Source organism: Chiloscyllium punctatum, chromosome 17 (assembly GCF_047496795.1).
Source record: "Chiloscyllium punctatum isolate Juve2018m chromosome 17, sChiPun1.3, whole genome shotgun sequence".
NCBI lineage: Eukaryota > Metazoa > Chordata > Chondrichthyes > Orectolobiformes > Hemiscylliidae > Chiloscyllium > Chiloscyllium punctatum.
The window spans coordinates 58,051,835-58,069,007 of NC_092755.1; the positions used below are offsets into that span (position 1 = coordinate 58,051,835).

The 17,173-nt window shown below is 46.2% G+C and overlaps 1 protein-coding gene across 1 annotated transcript in view; it reads left to right on the top strand.

Annotated features, from left to right (window-relative positions):
- Nucleotides 1-17,173, top strand: part of LOC140487697 (uncharacterized) — a 133,678-nt gene that overhangs the window by 51,731 nt on the left and 64,774 nt on the right. Inside the window, exons 3-4 of the mRNA XM_072586966.1 lie at nt 4,798-4,913; nt 9,909-10,061. Of these exons, the coding sequence (XP_072443067.1) occupies nt 4,798-4,913; nt 9,909-10,061 (269 nt within the window). The remainder of the gene's footprint in view (nt 1-4,797; nt 4,914-9,908; nt 10,062-17,173) is intronic.

Here is a 17,173-nt window from a genome sequence, read left to right on the forward strand (position 1 = left end):
ACACCGACCTTCTAAAGAGTAATGCACCTAGACCCATTTCCTCTACATTTACCTCTGATAATGTGCCTAACACTATGGGCAATTTAGCATGGCCAATTCATTTGACCTGCAACCTTTGGATTGTGGGAGGAAACCAGAGCAAACACATGCAGACACAGGGAGAATGTGCAAACCCCATACAGACAGTCACCCAAGGCAGGAATCAAACCCGGGTCCCTGGTGCTGTGAGGCAGCAGTGCTAACCACTGAGCCACCGTGTCACCCCAGAAGCAAAGGGTGATGTTTGTGAATGTTTTTGTCACTGGAAGCCTGTGTCCAGAGGGATTCTGCAAGGAGTAGTGTTGGGGCTCTTGCTGTTTGTGGTTTGGAAGGAGTAACAGGAATGCAGAGTACTGGGCTAATGGTAAGAATCTTGGTAATGCAGATGAGCAGAGAGATCTCGGTGCCCAGGTACATGGATCATTGGAAGTTTCCACTCAGGTTGATAGGGTTGTAAAGAAGGCATATGGTGTGTTAGCTTTTATTGGTTGAGGGATTGAGTTTTTGAACCATGAGGTCATGCTGCAGCTGTATAAAACTCTGGAACGGTGGCACTTGGAGTATCACACTTGACTGTTCTGGTCACCGCATTATAGGAAGGAGGTGGAAGTTTTGGAAAGGGTTCAGAAGAGAGTTACCAGGATGTTGCCTGGTATGGAGGGAATGTCTTATGAGGAAAGGCTAAGGGACTTGAGGCTGTTTTCGTTAGAGAGAAGAAAGTTGAGAAGTGACATAATTGAGACATATAAGATAATCAGAGGGTTAGATAGGGTGGACAGTGAGAGCCTTTTTCCTTGGATGGTGATGTCTAGCACAAGAGAGCATAGCTTTAAATTGAGGAGTGATAGATATAGGACAGATGTCAGAGGTAGTTTCTTTACTCAGAGAGTAGTAGGGGGCGTGGAAAGCACTGCCTGCAACAGTAGTAGACTTGCCAACTTAGTGGGTGGCACAGTGGTTAGCACTGCTGCCTCACAGCGCCAGAGACCTGGGTTCAATTCCCGCCTCAGGCACCTGTCTGTGTGGAGTTAGCACATACTCCCCTTGTCTGCATGGGTTTCCTCCGGGTGCTCTGGTTTCCTCCCACAGTCCAAAAATGTGCAGGTTAGGTGAATTGGCCACGCTAAATTGCCCGTAGTGTTAGTTAAAAGGGTAAATGTAGAGGAATGGGTCTGGGTGGGTTGCTCTTTGGAGGGTCAGTGTGGACTTGTTGGGCTGAAGGGCCTGCTTCCACACTGTAAGTAATCTAAAAACTTTAAGGGCATTTAAATGGTCATTGGATAGACATATGGATGAGAATGGAGTAGTGTAGGTTAGATGGGCTTCAGATTGGTTTCACAGGTTGGTGCAATATCGAGGGCCCAAGGGCCTGTACTGAGCTGTAATGTTCTATGTTCTATATTCTTAAGGTGAGAGGTCTGGGATGCAGGAGATTTGACAAACTGGATAGAAAATTAGCAGAGTGGCAGGATGCGGAGGGTGATGGTTGTGGGTGTTTTTGTGACTGGAAGGCTGTGTCCAGAGGGATTCCGCAGGGAACAGTGTTGGGGCCCTTGCTATTTGTGGTTTGTACAAATAATTGAATGCAGGAGGGTTAACCAATAAGTTTGCAGATGATAGGAAAATTGGTGGGGTGGCAAATAATAGGGAGGACAGCCTTAGATTACAAAAGATGGGCTGGTCAATGCAGATAAATGGTGATGCTCCTGGACAGGACAAATGAGGCAAGGGAATACATGGTGGACTGAAGGACCCTGGGAAGCACTGAGGATCAGAGGGAGCTTGGTGTGCCTGTCCTCCAGCCCCTTAAGGTAGCAGGCCAGGTAGATAAAGTGGTGAAGAAGGTATAAGGGATACTTGCCTTTATTAGCCAAGTCATAGTGTTTAAGTGCAGGGAGGTTATGCTGAGATTGTATAAAGCATTGGTTAGGCCACAGCGAGAGTATTGTGTGTAGTTCTGGAATCCACATTATATGAGGAATGTGATTGAATTGGAGAGGGTACAGAGGAGATTTACCAGGATGATGCCTGGGCCGGTGAGTTTCAATCACGGAGAGAGATTGGACAGACTAGGATTGTTCCCTTGAGAGGCGACATGATTGAGATGTATAAAATTCTGAGGGGAAGGCAGGAAGGAGGTTTTTCCCCCTTGATAGAGGGATCAATGACTAGGTGGTATGGTTGGAAAAGAAGGGGCAGGAGGTATCAAGGAAATATGAAGAAAAACATTTCATCCAAAGAGTGGTGGAAATCTTAAAGTGTGGTAGAGGTAGAGACCCTCAGAACATTTAAGGAGTATTTAAACATGGGCTTGTGTACAAGGCTATGGGCCAAGTGCTGGAAAATGGGATTAAAATAGTTATGTGGTTGTTTTGATCAGCACAGACTCGACGGGTTGAAGGGTCTGTTTCTGGGCTGTAGGTCGATATGATTCTATAATGAATTTCATTCTTTGGTGATATTGAATAACAGCTCAATGTCATCAGGCTGGAATCAATGCTCATTCCCTCTCCCTTGCTCCAGGATGAAAGTTCAGCTCTGGACAACTCACCTGGAACCTGTACTGATTATAAGCGTGAAGAACACTTCCCACAGCAGTCACTCAAAAAGGCACCAGGTAGCCAGTTCAGCAATGTGTACTGTCCTTGTAGCTACTGGACCAGATCAGTACTGAAGCCATTACAAATTAAAAATTAACAGAGATGTGAATCGAGTTTCTCAATTATGTTTTATATTACAAAAGGTCAAGATCTGCTCAACTCTCCCACACGCTTACATACTGATAAGCTGTCTCACACCTTGATGCGCACTCTCACAGCGATACACTCTCATGCTGTGATGCACACACTCACACACGTAACACAATCACATAAACATTTATCCAAATACACACACACACTCACACAACCATAAACTTCCACATAAGCTTAATTAAAGTTTCATTTACATGCATACACTCAACACTTAATATTTTGACAGGAGCATTCTTGGTTCCTTACACTTAATCTTGACCATTGACATGGCATTCAGTGAGTTTTATTTGATTTAGCACATGTGCACTGTCTGCTCTGAGAACAAAACAGACTGAAAGAGAGGAGAGAGAGAGAGACCCCTATGTGAGAATGGAGAGACCTGAAGGAGGATGATTAAACCAAAGCAAAGCCCATAGTTGTCACAGCCTTTGACCATTTCCACCATTTTACCTGCACTTCTGCTGTATCCACTAACCTTTGTTCACTGAATCACTCTAAGGTCTCCTTACAGTCCAACAGCACAGAAAAAGAACCTTTGGTCCAACCAATCCATGCTGACCATAATCCCAAACTAGTCCCACCTGCTTGTGCTTGGCCCATATCCATCCAAACATTTTCCACTCATATACTTCTCCAAATGTCTTATAAACATTGTAAGTGTATCTGCATGCACCATTTCCTCTGGAAATTCATTCCACACATGAACCACTCTCCGTGTGAAGAAGTTGCCCCTCATGTCTTTTTAAAATCATCCTTCTCTCACCTTAAAGATATGCCCCCTGGTCTTGAAATCCCTCACCCAAGGGAAAAGACACCTGCAGTTCACCTTATCTAGACCTGTCTTGGTTTTATAAAACTCTATAATGTCACACCTCAACCTCCTAGACTCCAATGAAAAAAGTCCAAGCCTATCCAACCTCTCCTTGTAACTCCATTCCTGGCAACATCCTGATAGATCTTTTCTGAACCCTCTCCAGCTTAACAATTTATTTCCCCTAACAGGGCAACCAGAACTGGACCCACTACTCAAGAAGAGGCCTCACCAACATCCTGTATAACCCCAACATGATGTCCCTGCTTCTATACTCCAAGGTCTGGGCAATGAAGGCAAGTGTGCTAAACCTTCTCCTCACCATCGAGCCCACCAGCCATCCCATTCAATGGATCACCTTCCACCATCTCTGCCACTGCCAGAGTGATGGTACCAAAATGCACATCTTGCTGTCCCCTGTGCTTTCAGCATTTTGAAGGGACTCTCCTGCCTCAGGAACTGAACCATGTAGAACTGTAACCCACAGACTGGTTGTACCCAGCACCCTGCACAGTGAAAGCTGCTGGGGTTATTACCCAGATCTGCTCTTTTGCCCCGTGGTGGGTCAGACAGCAACTGACGCTTTTGTATAGCTGATTAAGGGCCTCAATAGGAGTAAGGGCTTTTCCCCTCTAATATGGCGTATATTTGTAACACAGGAGACAGGTCAGGGCTGGGTGAGAAGGGAATGGGAAGGCTACACAATTTTGTGTCTGAACCACTTGAACAATGCTGATACGGGAGGGGGAGTGTCATAAAATCCATTCCTCTATCTCTTTTCATTTCTGTGTCTCTTAACATTCTATCGCCACTGAGTACTATGACTTGGAGCTGAGAGCTTATTTAATGGAACTGACTGCTGCAGGCCAGAGAGCAGCTTGTCAGAAGCTGTAAGAAACCCTGGCATCTGGTCAGCCTCCACTTCCAGTCAATGGCTTTGGGGAATGGTAGAACTGTCGTTATCTCTCTCAGTGCTGGTGAAGGGAAGTGTGTATCTAAATTACCTGTGGCCTAAAATCTCCTTGTCCTTTTTTTAAAAGAAAAGGTTTCTTTTTTATTTGGTGTATATGGTTCAAGGACTTCACGAAATGCAAACTTTATTCTGACAGTGTGAACGGAATGGCAGTGTAACTGGACCAGGCCCAGTGACACACCAATATTGATGACTGTCCTGTTGATGTCTGTCTCCAACAGGTGGAAGTATTTATGGCTGGCGACTGTCATTCATGGCCTGATGACAGAGGCTGTTTCCTACTTTGTACCTGATGTGGATAACTTCTGGCATGCGCAGAGTTCAGTGATGCTTCTTGGTAAGGGAAGAAGGAAAATGTGGGTATTAATGAAAAGGTAAAGCCTTCATAGTTTTAGCGGGCCATAGAGCTGCTCTCCCTCATTAGAGCGAGATACTGGTGGTGGTTTTACCTGAGGGTCACCACACCTCAGGGGAGGGGAGAGGTTGAGAAGGAGACTACTTCATAGTAACCTCATCAGGTGCAGAGTAAGGGCACCTACAACAAAGAATATTTAGAGAAATAATTGCTCCTAACCTGATTGTACTTTTTCCTGAGACTTTACCATTAACGGCATAGATTTTTTTAATTTCAAAAATATACTTTATTCATAAAAGTATCTTTACTTGAATACATGGTCTCTGAAGCAGTTCAGTTCTTTACAGTAGCATATAAAGAAACAAACAAACCCAGTTTGATTCTATCCAGCAACCCAAAAGCATTTCTTACTGGTACAAGACTATATTTACATACATTTGTGGCACCGGGAGTGTCCAAAAACTGAATAGATCCCCATTTAACTTCAGCAGAGAGACCTCAGACAGTGGACTTTTCCCACTGAACCTTGGCAGCAGCAGCTCCAAGCTTTATTGTGTCCCTCAGCACGTACCCCTGGACCTTGGGATGTGCCAGTCTGTAACACTCAATTGAGGTCAACTCCTTGGTTTGGAAGACCAACAGGTTTTGGGCAGACCAAACCGATGATCCTTCAGACACAGTTGATGTTTGTCTCAATGTGCGTCCTGGGGAACAGAGCGCAGAGCACAGAGTCCGGCATCACAGAGCTGCTCAGGATGGACTTTCATCTGTCCCAAAACTTCCTTTGCAAAGGCACATTCCAGAAGGAAATGTGTGACAGTCTCTATTCCCCACAGCCGCTTCGAGGGCAGCATGTGGTGGCGCAGACAGTCTGGGCGTACAGTAAGGATCTTGAAGGATCTCACAGGTTGTGCCCTTCTCACAACCAGCAAGTGACGTCTCGGTGGTAGTTGGAAAGTTCTGGTGATGAGGCATTCTGCCAAAAGACTTTGATAGTCTCCTCAGGGAACCATGCGACAGGATCCACCCTCTTGTTTTCCCTCAGGATCTTGAGGACGCTACATTCTGACCACTTCCTGATGGACTTGTGGGAAAAAGGTGCTTTTCTTTGCAAATTTCTCAACAAAGGACAGGTGATATGGAACGGTCCAACTACTTGGAGCGATGCACAGCAACAAGGCTAGGCCCATCCTTCGCTACACTGGGGACAGGTAGAACCTCAGTACGTAGTGACATTTGATGTTCATGTCCCAAGGGTCTACGGGCAGCTTGAGGTGGCCACACACAAAGGTGACCATCAGGATGAGGGCAGCGTTGGGTACATTATTCCCCTCCCTTATCCAATTTTACACATGGTGTCCCTGTGGCCAGAGTCCAGCATAGACCTGCAGATGAGGTGGAAGATGGTCCATGCTCTTGGAATGGGCCAGAACTATGTCACATACAATGGCAGCGAGAGTGCCTCTCACTGCATGCGGGGTCCAGTTCACAGTCAGCCCCTCCGGATTGTCCATTCCCGTCGATGATGCAGTTGAGGTCTCCAGCCAGAATGAGCAGCCTGGACATGGCCAGCAGCAGTGGAAGCTGCTGCAGAACGGCCAGCCTTTCACTCTGGACTACTGGGGCGTACATGGTAATTAGTCTCGGGGAGTGTTTATGTATGTAATGTCTGCTACAAAGAGGCACACCCCCACCTCCTTAACCTCGGAGATGGTGAAGTTGCCCCCCCTCACAACAGAATATCCAGGCCAAATCACCCTGACCAAATTGAATGCCCGAAGACCCACACTCTCGACCATTTCCTGTAGCTGCTGGGAAGTGGTATACTGCAATCCTGCAGAAACAGGAACTTTGCTTTGATGTTGGCCAGGTAGGTCAACATGGAGACACATCGCCTGGTAGATTTAACGTCATGCACGTTAATATTGGAAATTTTAACACCCGTTTTGAGAGTTTGTAGAATTATCCAATGTTCATTCACCTGTGGTCTTGTCACTGTGGGACTCCCTGCATACCCGTGTTGTGGACGAACTGTTGGACACTCTCCGCACTGAGGTAGCCATCCTGTTCTTCCCTGGGGGCAGGGGGATTGCCCTGATCCGGTGTGGTCGGGGTGGGGATGAAGTCAGGGAGGTCCAGCTCAGCGCCTGTCAGAGGGACTGTTGTGCTCAGCTCCTGGTCGCTGGTCTCAGTTGCCCCCTGGAGCTGTGGTGGGGTGGGTATCCCTTGGTTCCCAATGACTGAAGGTTTGTTCTGGGCCATTCCTCACCTTCTTCCCCCCACTGAGGTCTTTGTTGGAGGCCCATCCCTCTATATGTCTGCGAGGAGCCGCTGGTGTGTCCATCGTGCAGCTGCCTCTTTCCGTTTGGCTGTGGGGCCTTGGGGGGGGGGGGGTTGAGATGTGTTTTCGTTTTCCAGCTGTTTCTCAGCAGTGTCCATTCCCCCACCTCCTCCTCCATTGACTCTCAGTTCAGGTGGACGTTGGGTCAGTTACTGTGCCTCCTCTCCGGCCTGTCCATCCTATCACATTTTTTGCTGGGATGGGATTGGCACATTACTGATCTTTATAGAATCCCTACAGTGTGGAAACAGGCCCTTCTGCCCAGCAAGGCCACGTGGACCCTCCAAGGAGTATCCCACCCAGACCCATTCCCCTATTACTCTACATTTACCCCAGGTTCATGCACCTAACCTACACATCCATGAACACTATGGGCAATTTAGCATGACCTGTTCACCTAACCTGCACATGTTTGGACTGTGGGAGGAAACTGGAGCACCCGGAGGAAACCCACGTAGACATGGGGAGAATGTGCAAACTCCACGCAGTCACCCAAGGCTGGATTTGAACCCTGTTCCCTGGTGCTGTGAGGCAGCAGTGCTAACCACTGAGCCACCGTGACCTTTGGGGATCCACGGCCTGCTTTCTGAGTGTATGTGTCACCACCCTCACCTCCACGCCCACCATCTTGGGCAGGCTTTGTACAGGTGGCCTGCTTCCCCTACCCAGGTTCAGCTCTTGGCCTCCTTGGTCAGGTGGCCCTCCATGATATGCCCTGCCTTCCCACAGGTTCAGCACACTCTCGCTGCCCTGCATATGTCAGGTAGCCTCTGCTCCCTCCGATCTCAAAGCTGGAGGGTGGGCTGGAGGATGTTCCCAGTGGAGTCCACCTTCAGGGCCACACCTGCCACTTGCTGGTGTATATTCCAAAGGGATTCACTATGTCAGTGCTACCTCCTTCTAGCTGTGTGTACCTTCTCAGGAAGGCCAGACCATCTGCTGCTGGCACATGGGGATTGTACAAGTGGATTGTAACAAGCCAGCTCCTCAATGCAGGCAGAACGCACAATTGGTGCTGCAGACATGAGTCAGTGAGGGGACTCTCGCCTCCTTTCACGTCAAATACTTTCAGGAGATACTCACACTGCTTCACGCTCCTGAAGGTCATGTTGAAGTACCCCCCCCCCACCACTGGGGAAATCCTGCAGATAGAAGGTCTCCACTGATTGGAACCCACAGCAATCCAGGAGGACTCTCCTGATGAAGAAGGTCCAGTCAACCACTGATCCTTCCCCCAACTTCTTCACGGTCACCCTGACCGCATTGCGGCCCCCATGCCTGGCTATAGCTCTGGGTGGCTGCTCACTGAATTGGCATAGAGCATCAAGATCCACCAGTTGCAGCTCAACTCAACTGGCAATCCTCCATGTTCGGCTCGCAATCACCATCCAGCAGTGATCTTGAGATCTTCCAATGGTGAAAGTTCCCAGACTCGTCCGAAGATAACCGCCTTCCTGATTCTGGTCCCCCCTTGCTTTTCGGAAGGTTGATGCAGACCCGATGGAGCGAATGGCCTTTTTCCACAATGTAAAGATTCTATGATTCTTTTCTATCTCTTATTTAACATAAAATCATCATCTGGTCCCTGGTTTCGTTTGGTCTTGGGCATCCCTGCCAGAGCCTATTCAATGGTAATATCTCACCCATGACTTTGGAAGGAGGTTAGAGGACCCTGTGAAAACATTGGTTGCTTTGAGCCACTGATGAAGTTTCTCTGAGGCTTTTGCAAGGCGTATGTCAAGGTCTGAGCATTTTGTGATGTTCTGTCTGCTGCCTTCTCTGCTGGGCCGTGTCAGCCTGGATGTTTAATAATAATGGCCGCCTGCAGCTTAGCATGTGACTGCAATTCTCATCAGGAAGTTGGCGATGAGGGCGGAAGGACTACTTTTCTGTATATCCTTTTGGAAATTAAAGACTGCAGAGCATTTTTGACACTCCAAAAGAGAGTTTTGCGAAAGTTTGGGCAATATCAATTACTGCACGCTGTATGCAGGTACACAGTAGTTTGTAAAATGGCACTAAAAGATATAGTTGGAGAAAATGGGGGAATTCAACACTTATAAAGAGGACTGATGCAATTAGGAGCATAATAATGGGTTAAGAACATAGAACATTACAGGCCCTTCAGCCCTCGAGATTGTGCCGGCCTTTAAAAGTTACACATATATGGCTTAAAAAGAATAAAGTAGGAGATGAGGATAAAGTAAATGTTTTCCTTACAACTTTATAAGGAGGAGTAGTAATTAAGGCAAGATTGGGATGATTTCTTGAGAAATTAGACCTCACAAAAAGAGACGATTTGTGGAACTTGATTAAATGATACCTTGCCAATTTCAGACAAGATTCAGCTCAATGTATTCTGGGAAATTCTGTACATTTTACCATTTTATATTTGAATGTACAAGTCTTATTCTAAAATGGAGAGGGAGTGTAGTATATTTCAATTGTTACATTGGTCTCTCTACTGCCATCTCTGTTGGGGAGGTGTAAGTGACGCTAGTTGAGTCGCGGCTCCCCGCAGCTGAACTCGTTCCCCAGATTTGACCACTCTTTCCTGCAGGACCTGATTGGTCATTCAGGACCACTGTTTCTATTAGAGACATCAAGCTAAATTGAATATCTTATTCCAATTGCAGGTAAACGTCTGCCACTCCACATTATCGTTCTCTATCCCATTATTATCTACCAGAGTTACGCTGCTGTCAGCTGTCTTGGGTTACCATGGTGGGCGGAACCATTTGCTGTCGGACTTGGTGATCTACTGATTGATCTTCCATATGACATCATGGGTAAGATGTCCCTGTATCTTCTGTTGTGTTGCTCCTCATCTGTTAATGGAGTTTACCCAGAGGGCCCCACTCTGAACTGATTGCAACGGGGTCAGACAGGTGGATCGCATAGTGTATGAGTTCCCTGACTGGGGCTGTTACCCTGGTCCAATCAGGGATTCCTGTCTGATGTGAAAGAGTGAGTGTCAGGGATATTGAGACCTGGGATCCTTGACTCAGTGAGTGACACCTATTGTCAAAGGCTAGCATTTGTAAATAAAGGGTGAGGGACAGAGGGAGGGAAGGAGGGAGGGAAGGAGGGAGGGAGGTGTTGATATTTGGGGGCAGAAGTCAGCGGTTGAGGGGTGTCAGTGATCGAGGAGGGTGAGTGAGTGAGTTAGTGATTGACGGAGGTGTCAGTGGTTGAGGGAATGAGTGATTGAGGGATATGTCAGTGATTGAGGGAGTGACTGAGTGATTGAGGGAGGTGTCAGTGAGGGAGTGAGGAAGTGAGTGATTGAGGGAATGAGTGAGTGATTGAGGGAAGTGTCAGTGATTGAGGGAGTGACTGAGTGATTGAGGGAGGTGTCAGTGAGGGAGTGAGGAAGTGAGTGATTGAGGGAATGAGTGAGTGATTGAGGGAAGTGTCAGTGGATTGAGTCTGAGAAACACAGAATCAGCCCCCGATACCCCTCCTGATTGCAGTCCAATGGTTCCTGCTGACAGGAATGTGTACAGACAGTGGTCACTGCTGCTGGCATTGGAGCATCCCCCCCACCCCCCCCCCACCCCCCCCCCCCGCCCCACCAACCGCCATATGCACTAGAGGACCAGAGAAAATGTAAAGCTCAGGGATGGGGGATAAGGAAAGAAAAAGGACTTTACCGCAGAAAGATACTGGACCATACTGACAGACAGTCTGTCGCTGAATTATGGTTTCCATCGCACCCCTGTGAATATTTTTATTTTGACAGGCCGTTTGGTGATTCCCAGTGATTAGAGTGAGGAATGACACGATATGTGTGTGTTCAGGCTTGTCCCAACCTCCTGCTGGTTTTGTGATTCAGTCCAAAACAGAACCTGTTTCTCCCCATTCAGTGCAAATCCTCTTTCAGCATGGCACCTCCACAACTTGCTCAATACCAGGCTCCTCTCTGTGGGAACACCATTCATTGTTTTCCATCCTAGCAGTTAGACCCCACAGGTTTCTAACTCTGCTCAGCTCCTCACCTGTGCACCAAGCCTGGATCAGGTATCGGTACAGGGCAGTCCCATGTTAGTTACATCAAGAAGCCCCCATTCCTAAGAGGGAGCTTGCTTTGCCATGGAGTTCTCTGAGGATCTTTCCCTTGGTGTATCACAAGGCTCCCTTCCCGAGTCATAGAATCCCTACAATGTGGAAGCAGGCCATTCAGCCCATAAAGTCCACACTGACCCTCCAAAGAGCATCCCACCCAGACCCATCCCCCTCCTACCTTGTCCCTGCATTTCCCTTGGCTAATCCATCTCTCCAGCACATCCCTGGACCATATGGGGCATGGCCCATCCACCTAACCTGCATATCCTTGGACTGTGGGAGGAAACTGGAGCACCTGGAAGAACCCAACTGGAGGCTGGAATCGAGCCCAGGTCCCTAGCTCCGTGAGGCAGCAGTGCTAACCACTGAGCCACTGTGACACTGAATTATCAGAGTGTGGATGAAAATCTCCTGTGGCAGATTTAAATGCAGCGGATTCTGCTTTTTGTTTGCATGAGAGATTTATTAAACTCAATCTCGCTGCAGTTTAAATTGAAATGATGAAGTTATGATTCAGCTGCCTCTTTCCATTTTTCTCTTCAGCAAATGTTAAGCATCTAATGCCTGGCCACCAGCCTGAAGGATTTATTTAAGCCACAGGGAAAGATGGAACATCTAGCTTGGAAATTTTATTACTAGAAATTCTTGCAGTTTTCTTTTGCATTCCTGAGGTCCAGGACAAATGGGTCTGTTCTTTCCAATTAGATTTCATGGTGGCAGAGAGATTTCCAACAGTGGCAGATGTCTGCGTCTTTCTTTATGCCAAGTAACTCCACATCCACCTCACTGCTCCCTCAAATTTCAGCTCCACCCAGTCGGTTGTGCCTTTCCCTCTGAGTCAGATTGCCATGGGTTCAGACATGACTCTGGTCCTGAGCAGCCAGTATAGGTGGGGTCCCTGCATTTTCCTTGGTTAATCCATCTCTCCAGCACATCCCTGGACCATATGGGGCATGGTCCATCCGCTGGTGTGCAGCGCTGGTTCAGTGGATCTTGAATTGGGAGAATTGAGGCGTTTGCCCTGGGAGGGGGGTCTCCGATTCCTCATGGTACTTCTATTCGGTGCCAGGAGCTTTGTGAGGAAATGCCAGCTACCGGGACAAGGCCAGGCAGAGATATAATACCAAGGCTTGAGTATAAACTACTGGTCCCCTCCCTCCCATGCAACACTTCCGATTAGACTTCTGAACAGAGTTCTCAAATTTCAAATCTAATGTTGATCTCTCTTTGTGTACCCACTTTACAGCCGTAATTTTGTATTCCCTGCTCTGTTCGTCTTTGTATAGTATGATCTGCCTGCATTGCATGCAAAACAAAACTTTTCACTATACTTAGGTACATGCGACAATAATAAATCAAATCAAATCAAACATTAAATACTGCAGTTTTGGAGAGGAATGAAACAGGAAAGGATGGAGGCCTGACCATCTTTCTTCCCTTGATCTGATGCTGCTACAGTCTGGGAGTTATAGAGTCATAGCACGGAAACAGACCCTTCAGTCCAACTCGTCCATGCCGACCAGATATCCTTAATAAATCTAGTCTCATTTGCCAGCATTTGGTCTATGTCCCTATGTCCTGAATGTTGCGGTATTGACGGTGAATTTGGCTGTGATACTGTTCAAAGCGCCAAGGGTTACGTGTCCAACTGAGAGTCCTGAGAGCTGCCCAGTGCCTGCCCCATCTCAGATTGTCACCCAGAGGCCTGCAGGCCCAAGTCCCTCCATGACCTATTCATATCGGGCCGATTTAATTCAGACCTGGGAGCCATTACTGTGGGTCCCAAATCGCTCAGACTGATGGGACAGGAAGCAGCTCCATTGGATGGAGCCGTCATGCCCAGTCATTTCTTAAAGTTCGCTGCTTGACCCTTCCCATGGGCCAAATATTAGTTATTCAGCCCATTGATGAAATTAGATCAGACAGGAAGAGCAACTCAGCCAGCTGACATTGAAACTACTGTTCTGACATGGCCCCTGCTGTGTCAGATTTCTGCCGTTTTATCAGACAAATGTGAATAGTTCTAATATCTGACAACAGATATTAGAACAACAAATGAATAAACCAGTCATGTGACTGATTCTGTTTGAAGCTTCTGCATTTTTCACAAACCAACTGGCTCTCAAATGAGAATTCTGCGTGGCCTTAATCTTCATGACTGAACGAAGCTTTTCAATTATTCTGCTGAGGAATGCAGCTTTCGCTCTGCTATTGGTACAGGAGCTAAATACAATCCAATCCAGCTGGGATTTGAATGCTTGCCTGAAGAGATGCATTCAGATGAGGTTGAATCTGTCTTTGCTTACATAACCGAGGCAGAACTAAGCACTTAATTCGGAAAGATCCCTGCATTTGGGTAGTGTCTTTCACATCCTTACATAGGGATGCAGAACAGTACAGCACAGTACAGGCCCTTTGGCCCACACTGTTGTGCTGAGCATTGACCTTACAATGTTGCAAAGTGTTTCCCAGCCATTAATTATCTGGAAACGCTGCACAGTCAGCACTCTTCAATTCCTTGCAAACTCCTCTCCCCTTTATCCTTTCTTGATGGGTTTCAGCCTGATCTGCTTGACCAACACTGGCTAAATATGCCCACTTTAAAATTTCCACACTCTTGTTTTGGAGCACCCTATGAATAGTTTCCGCCACTCTCGTTTCCGTAACCCACTCCCTTGGTGCTGATCAGAGGAGGGATGTCAGCCTGGCTGCTGAGAACTCCCTGACCGTTTTTTCAAAAGAACCCTATTATGGCATCCCATTCTACATTCCACCACAAACCCACCCCCCACCCCCACCAAAACAGACAGCACCTGATGAACAGCTCATTCAAATACAACTCCAACAATGCAGCCCTCCCTCAGTACTGTTCTGATGCTTGATGTTCACTCGATTGAACCCATGACTTTTTGATCGAGTTGAGAGAGCTACCAGTAGAAGCAAACTGACCTCCTACCCTTCTCACACGAGAAGAGAGAGGGAATGGTTGGGCTGAGAGTGGCAGACATAATTGGCCGTGCTGATGAACTGTTTACTGGATATCACTGAGCTGGGAGTAGCTCACAACTCCACCCTTTCACTGGGCAGATGCAGTCTGCCACAGCAAAGTATAAAGCGGGTGATCAGTTAGTAAAATGAGCCTGACATGGAACATCTGTATCCCCTAGATTTTGGTTAAACATACAATGGCAGCCATTCCTCACTAGGGCATCTCATGGCAAGATTGGAACATTTAACTGCATCTCAAATCAGCTGTCATATTCCTTTCAAAGGTAAAGTAACCATTACTTTACCAGACCAGGGCCACACTCTCTCATTAGAGAAAGAGACACACAACTAGTGTTGGTTTAACCCAAAGGTCACCACATCTCAGGTGAGGGAAGAGACCTACATGTCCTTGAGGAAGGCAGTCCTCAGATGATGTAGGAATTGAACCCACATTGTTGGAGTTACTCTTCTTGAGGAACTACCCATCCAGCCAACTGAGCTAAACCAACCTCTATCTGCCTTTTGTAGAGTCAAGGCATTCTGACAGTCACCTTTTCCATGAACTACATATGGAAATAGATAGTGTTATTGGGATCACCATTTCTGCTGGTGGTCATGTTGAGTTATAATGTCATAGACCAATGGTGCATTAAGCCTCTCTTGGATAGGCACATGGAAAATAGTACAATGAAGGGTATGTAGGTTAGTCTGATCTTAGAGTAGGATAAAAGGTCAGCACAACATTGAGGGCTGAAGTGCCTGTACTGTGCTGTACTGTTCTGTGTTCTATGAACCCTCCCATTGCAGGTATTAATATGGCAACAAGTATCTGAACTGCTTCCAAAGTATTTACATCCTGCCTTAACTAAGGTGGTAAATGCTTCAGACTTAGTCTCACCAATGCTATGTATAACTGAAGTATAAGCTCCCAACATTTGTATTCAATTCCCCTCATAATAAATGATAGTATTCTACTCACCCTCTTAATGACTTTCTGTGCCTGGAGTCTAGCCTTTTGCAATTCATGCATTTGGACACCCAGATCCCTCTGCATCAGTTTAAGGGTTTAATCCAGAAAGTGATCAACAGATACTTTCCAACACAAATGGACTGACCTATTATCGATGGTTAACTAAAAAGGTCAAAGATAGTATCAAATTCAAAAAAGGCATATAATTCTGCGAAGATAGGTGGCAGGTTAGAAGATTGGTCAGAACATAAAGCAAACAGCAAAGAATTACTGAAAGATTAAGAAGGAGGAAAAACAATCAGTGTACCAGAGAAAGTTAGCCAAAGATATAAAAAACAATCAGAAAAGTTTCTTCAGATATTAAAAAAAAAGTTAACAAAGTAAGTATTGGGTCTATTGAAAATGAGTCTGGGGAATTAGTAATAAAGATAAAGAGATGGTAGATGAATTGAACAGATATTCTGTGCCAGTTTTCACAAGAAATGATATAAGCAGCATCCTGGAAATAGCTGGAAATCAGGAATTGAAAGGGAGGAAGGAACTCAAGAAGGTAAAATGACTAGAGAAGTAGCATTGAGTAAATTATTGGTACTGAGTTGGTAAATCACCCACTCCTGATGGTGTTAAAAGAAGAAGCCAGCAAAATAGTTGATGTGTTAGTTTTAATTTTCAAAATCTCATTAGATTCAGGGAAGGTTCCTTTAGATTGGAAAATAGCTAATGTATTTCCTTTGTATTTAAAAAGGGAGGGAGGCAGAAAGCAGTAAACTAAAGGCCAGATAGCTTAACATAATGTCATAGGCAACAAAATAGAAGCTGTTATTTAAACATTATAACAAGGCACTTGGATACGTTTCAGGATAATGAGGCAGGGCCAACATGGTTTCACCAAAGGCAAACATATTTATTTAATTTATTGAGTTCTTTGGAGGGGTAACTTCTGCTCATCAAAGGGAATGAGTGGATTACTGTATTTAGATTTCCAGTAGGTATTTGACAAAGTGCCATATCAAAGGTTGGTGCAGAAAATAGAATTTGCAGGAGTAGGGGTAATGTGATGGCTTGGATAGAAGATTGATTTATTAACAGGAAGCAGTAAGTAGGAATAACTGAGTCTAAATATGTTCAACAGGGCCTTTCTTAGCTGATAAAGACACTTTCAAAATATTAATAACCTCTTAAGTGGAAATACAATTCTTTAAATTGCTAGATTCTCACATTGACTTAAAATACATTTAAAAATATTTTACAATAACTGGGAGAAGAGCTAGCTGGGGCCTTCACTTGTTCCTGAGCCACAGTTTTGTGATGTCTTTTTGAGGGCTGTCTTTTTAATGCTCTATTCACTCATGGGACATGGGCCTCACTGGCTGGACATTCAGCCCGTTCCTAGTTGCCCTCGAGAAGCCGGTGGTGAGCTGCCTTCTTGAACCGCTGTTGTCAATTTGGTGTAGATTCACCCACAATGCCATTAGGGAGGGAATTCCAGGATTTTGACCCAGTGACAGTGACCCAGTGACGGCAATGTGTTTACAAGTCAGAACGGTGAGTGATTTCGCAGGGAACTTGCAGGTGGTGATGTTCCCATGTAATAGCTGCCCTTGTCCTTCTTGGTGGAAGAGGTCATGTGTTTGGAAGGTGCTGATTTTTGGTGGCATTTCTGCAGTGCATCTTGTAGTTGTACACAGCATCTGCTACTGAGTGTTGGCAGTGGAGGGACTGGATATTTGTGGATGTGGTGCCAATCAAGCGGGCTGCTTTGTCCTGGATGGTGTCAAGCTTCGTGAGTGTTCTTGGACCTGATCTCATCCAGACAAATGGGGAGTCTTCCATCACATTCCTGACTTGTGCCTTGTAGATTGTGGAATTTTGGGAGTT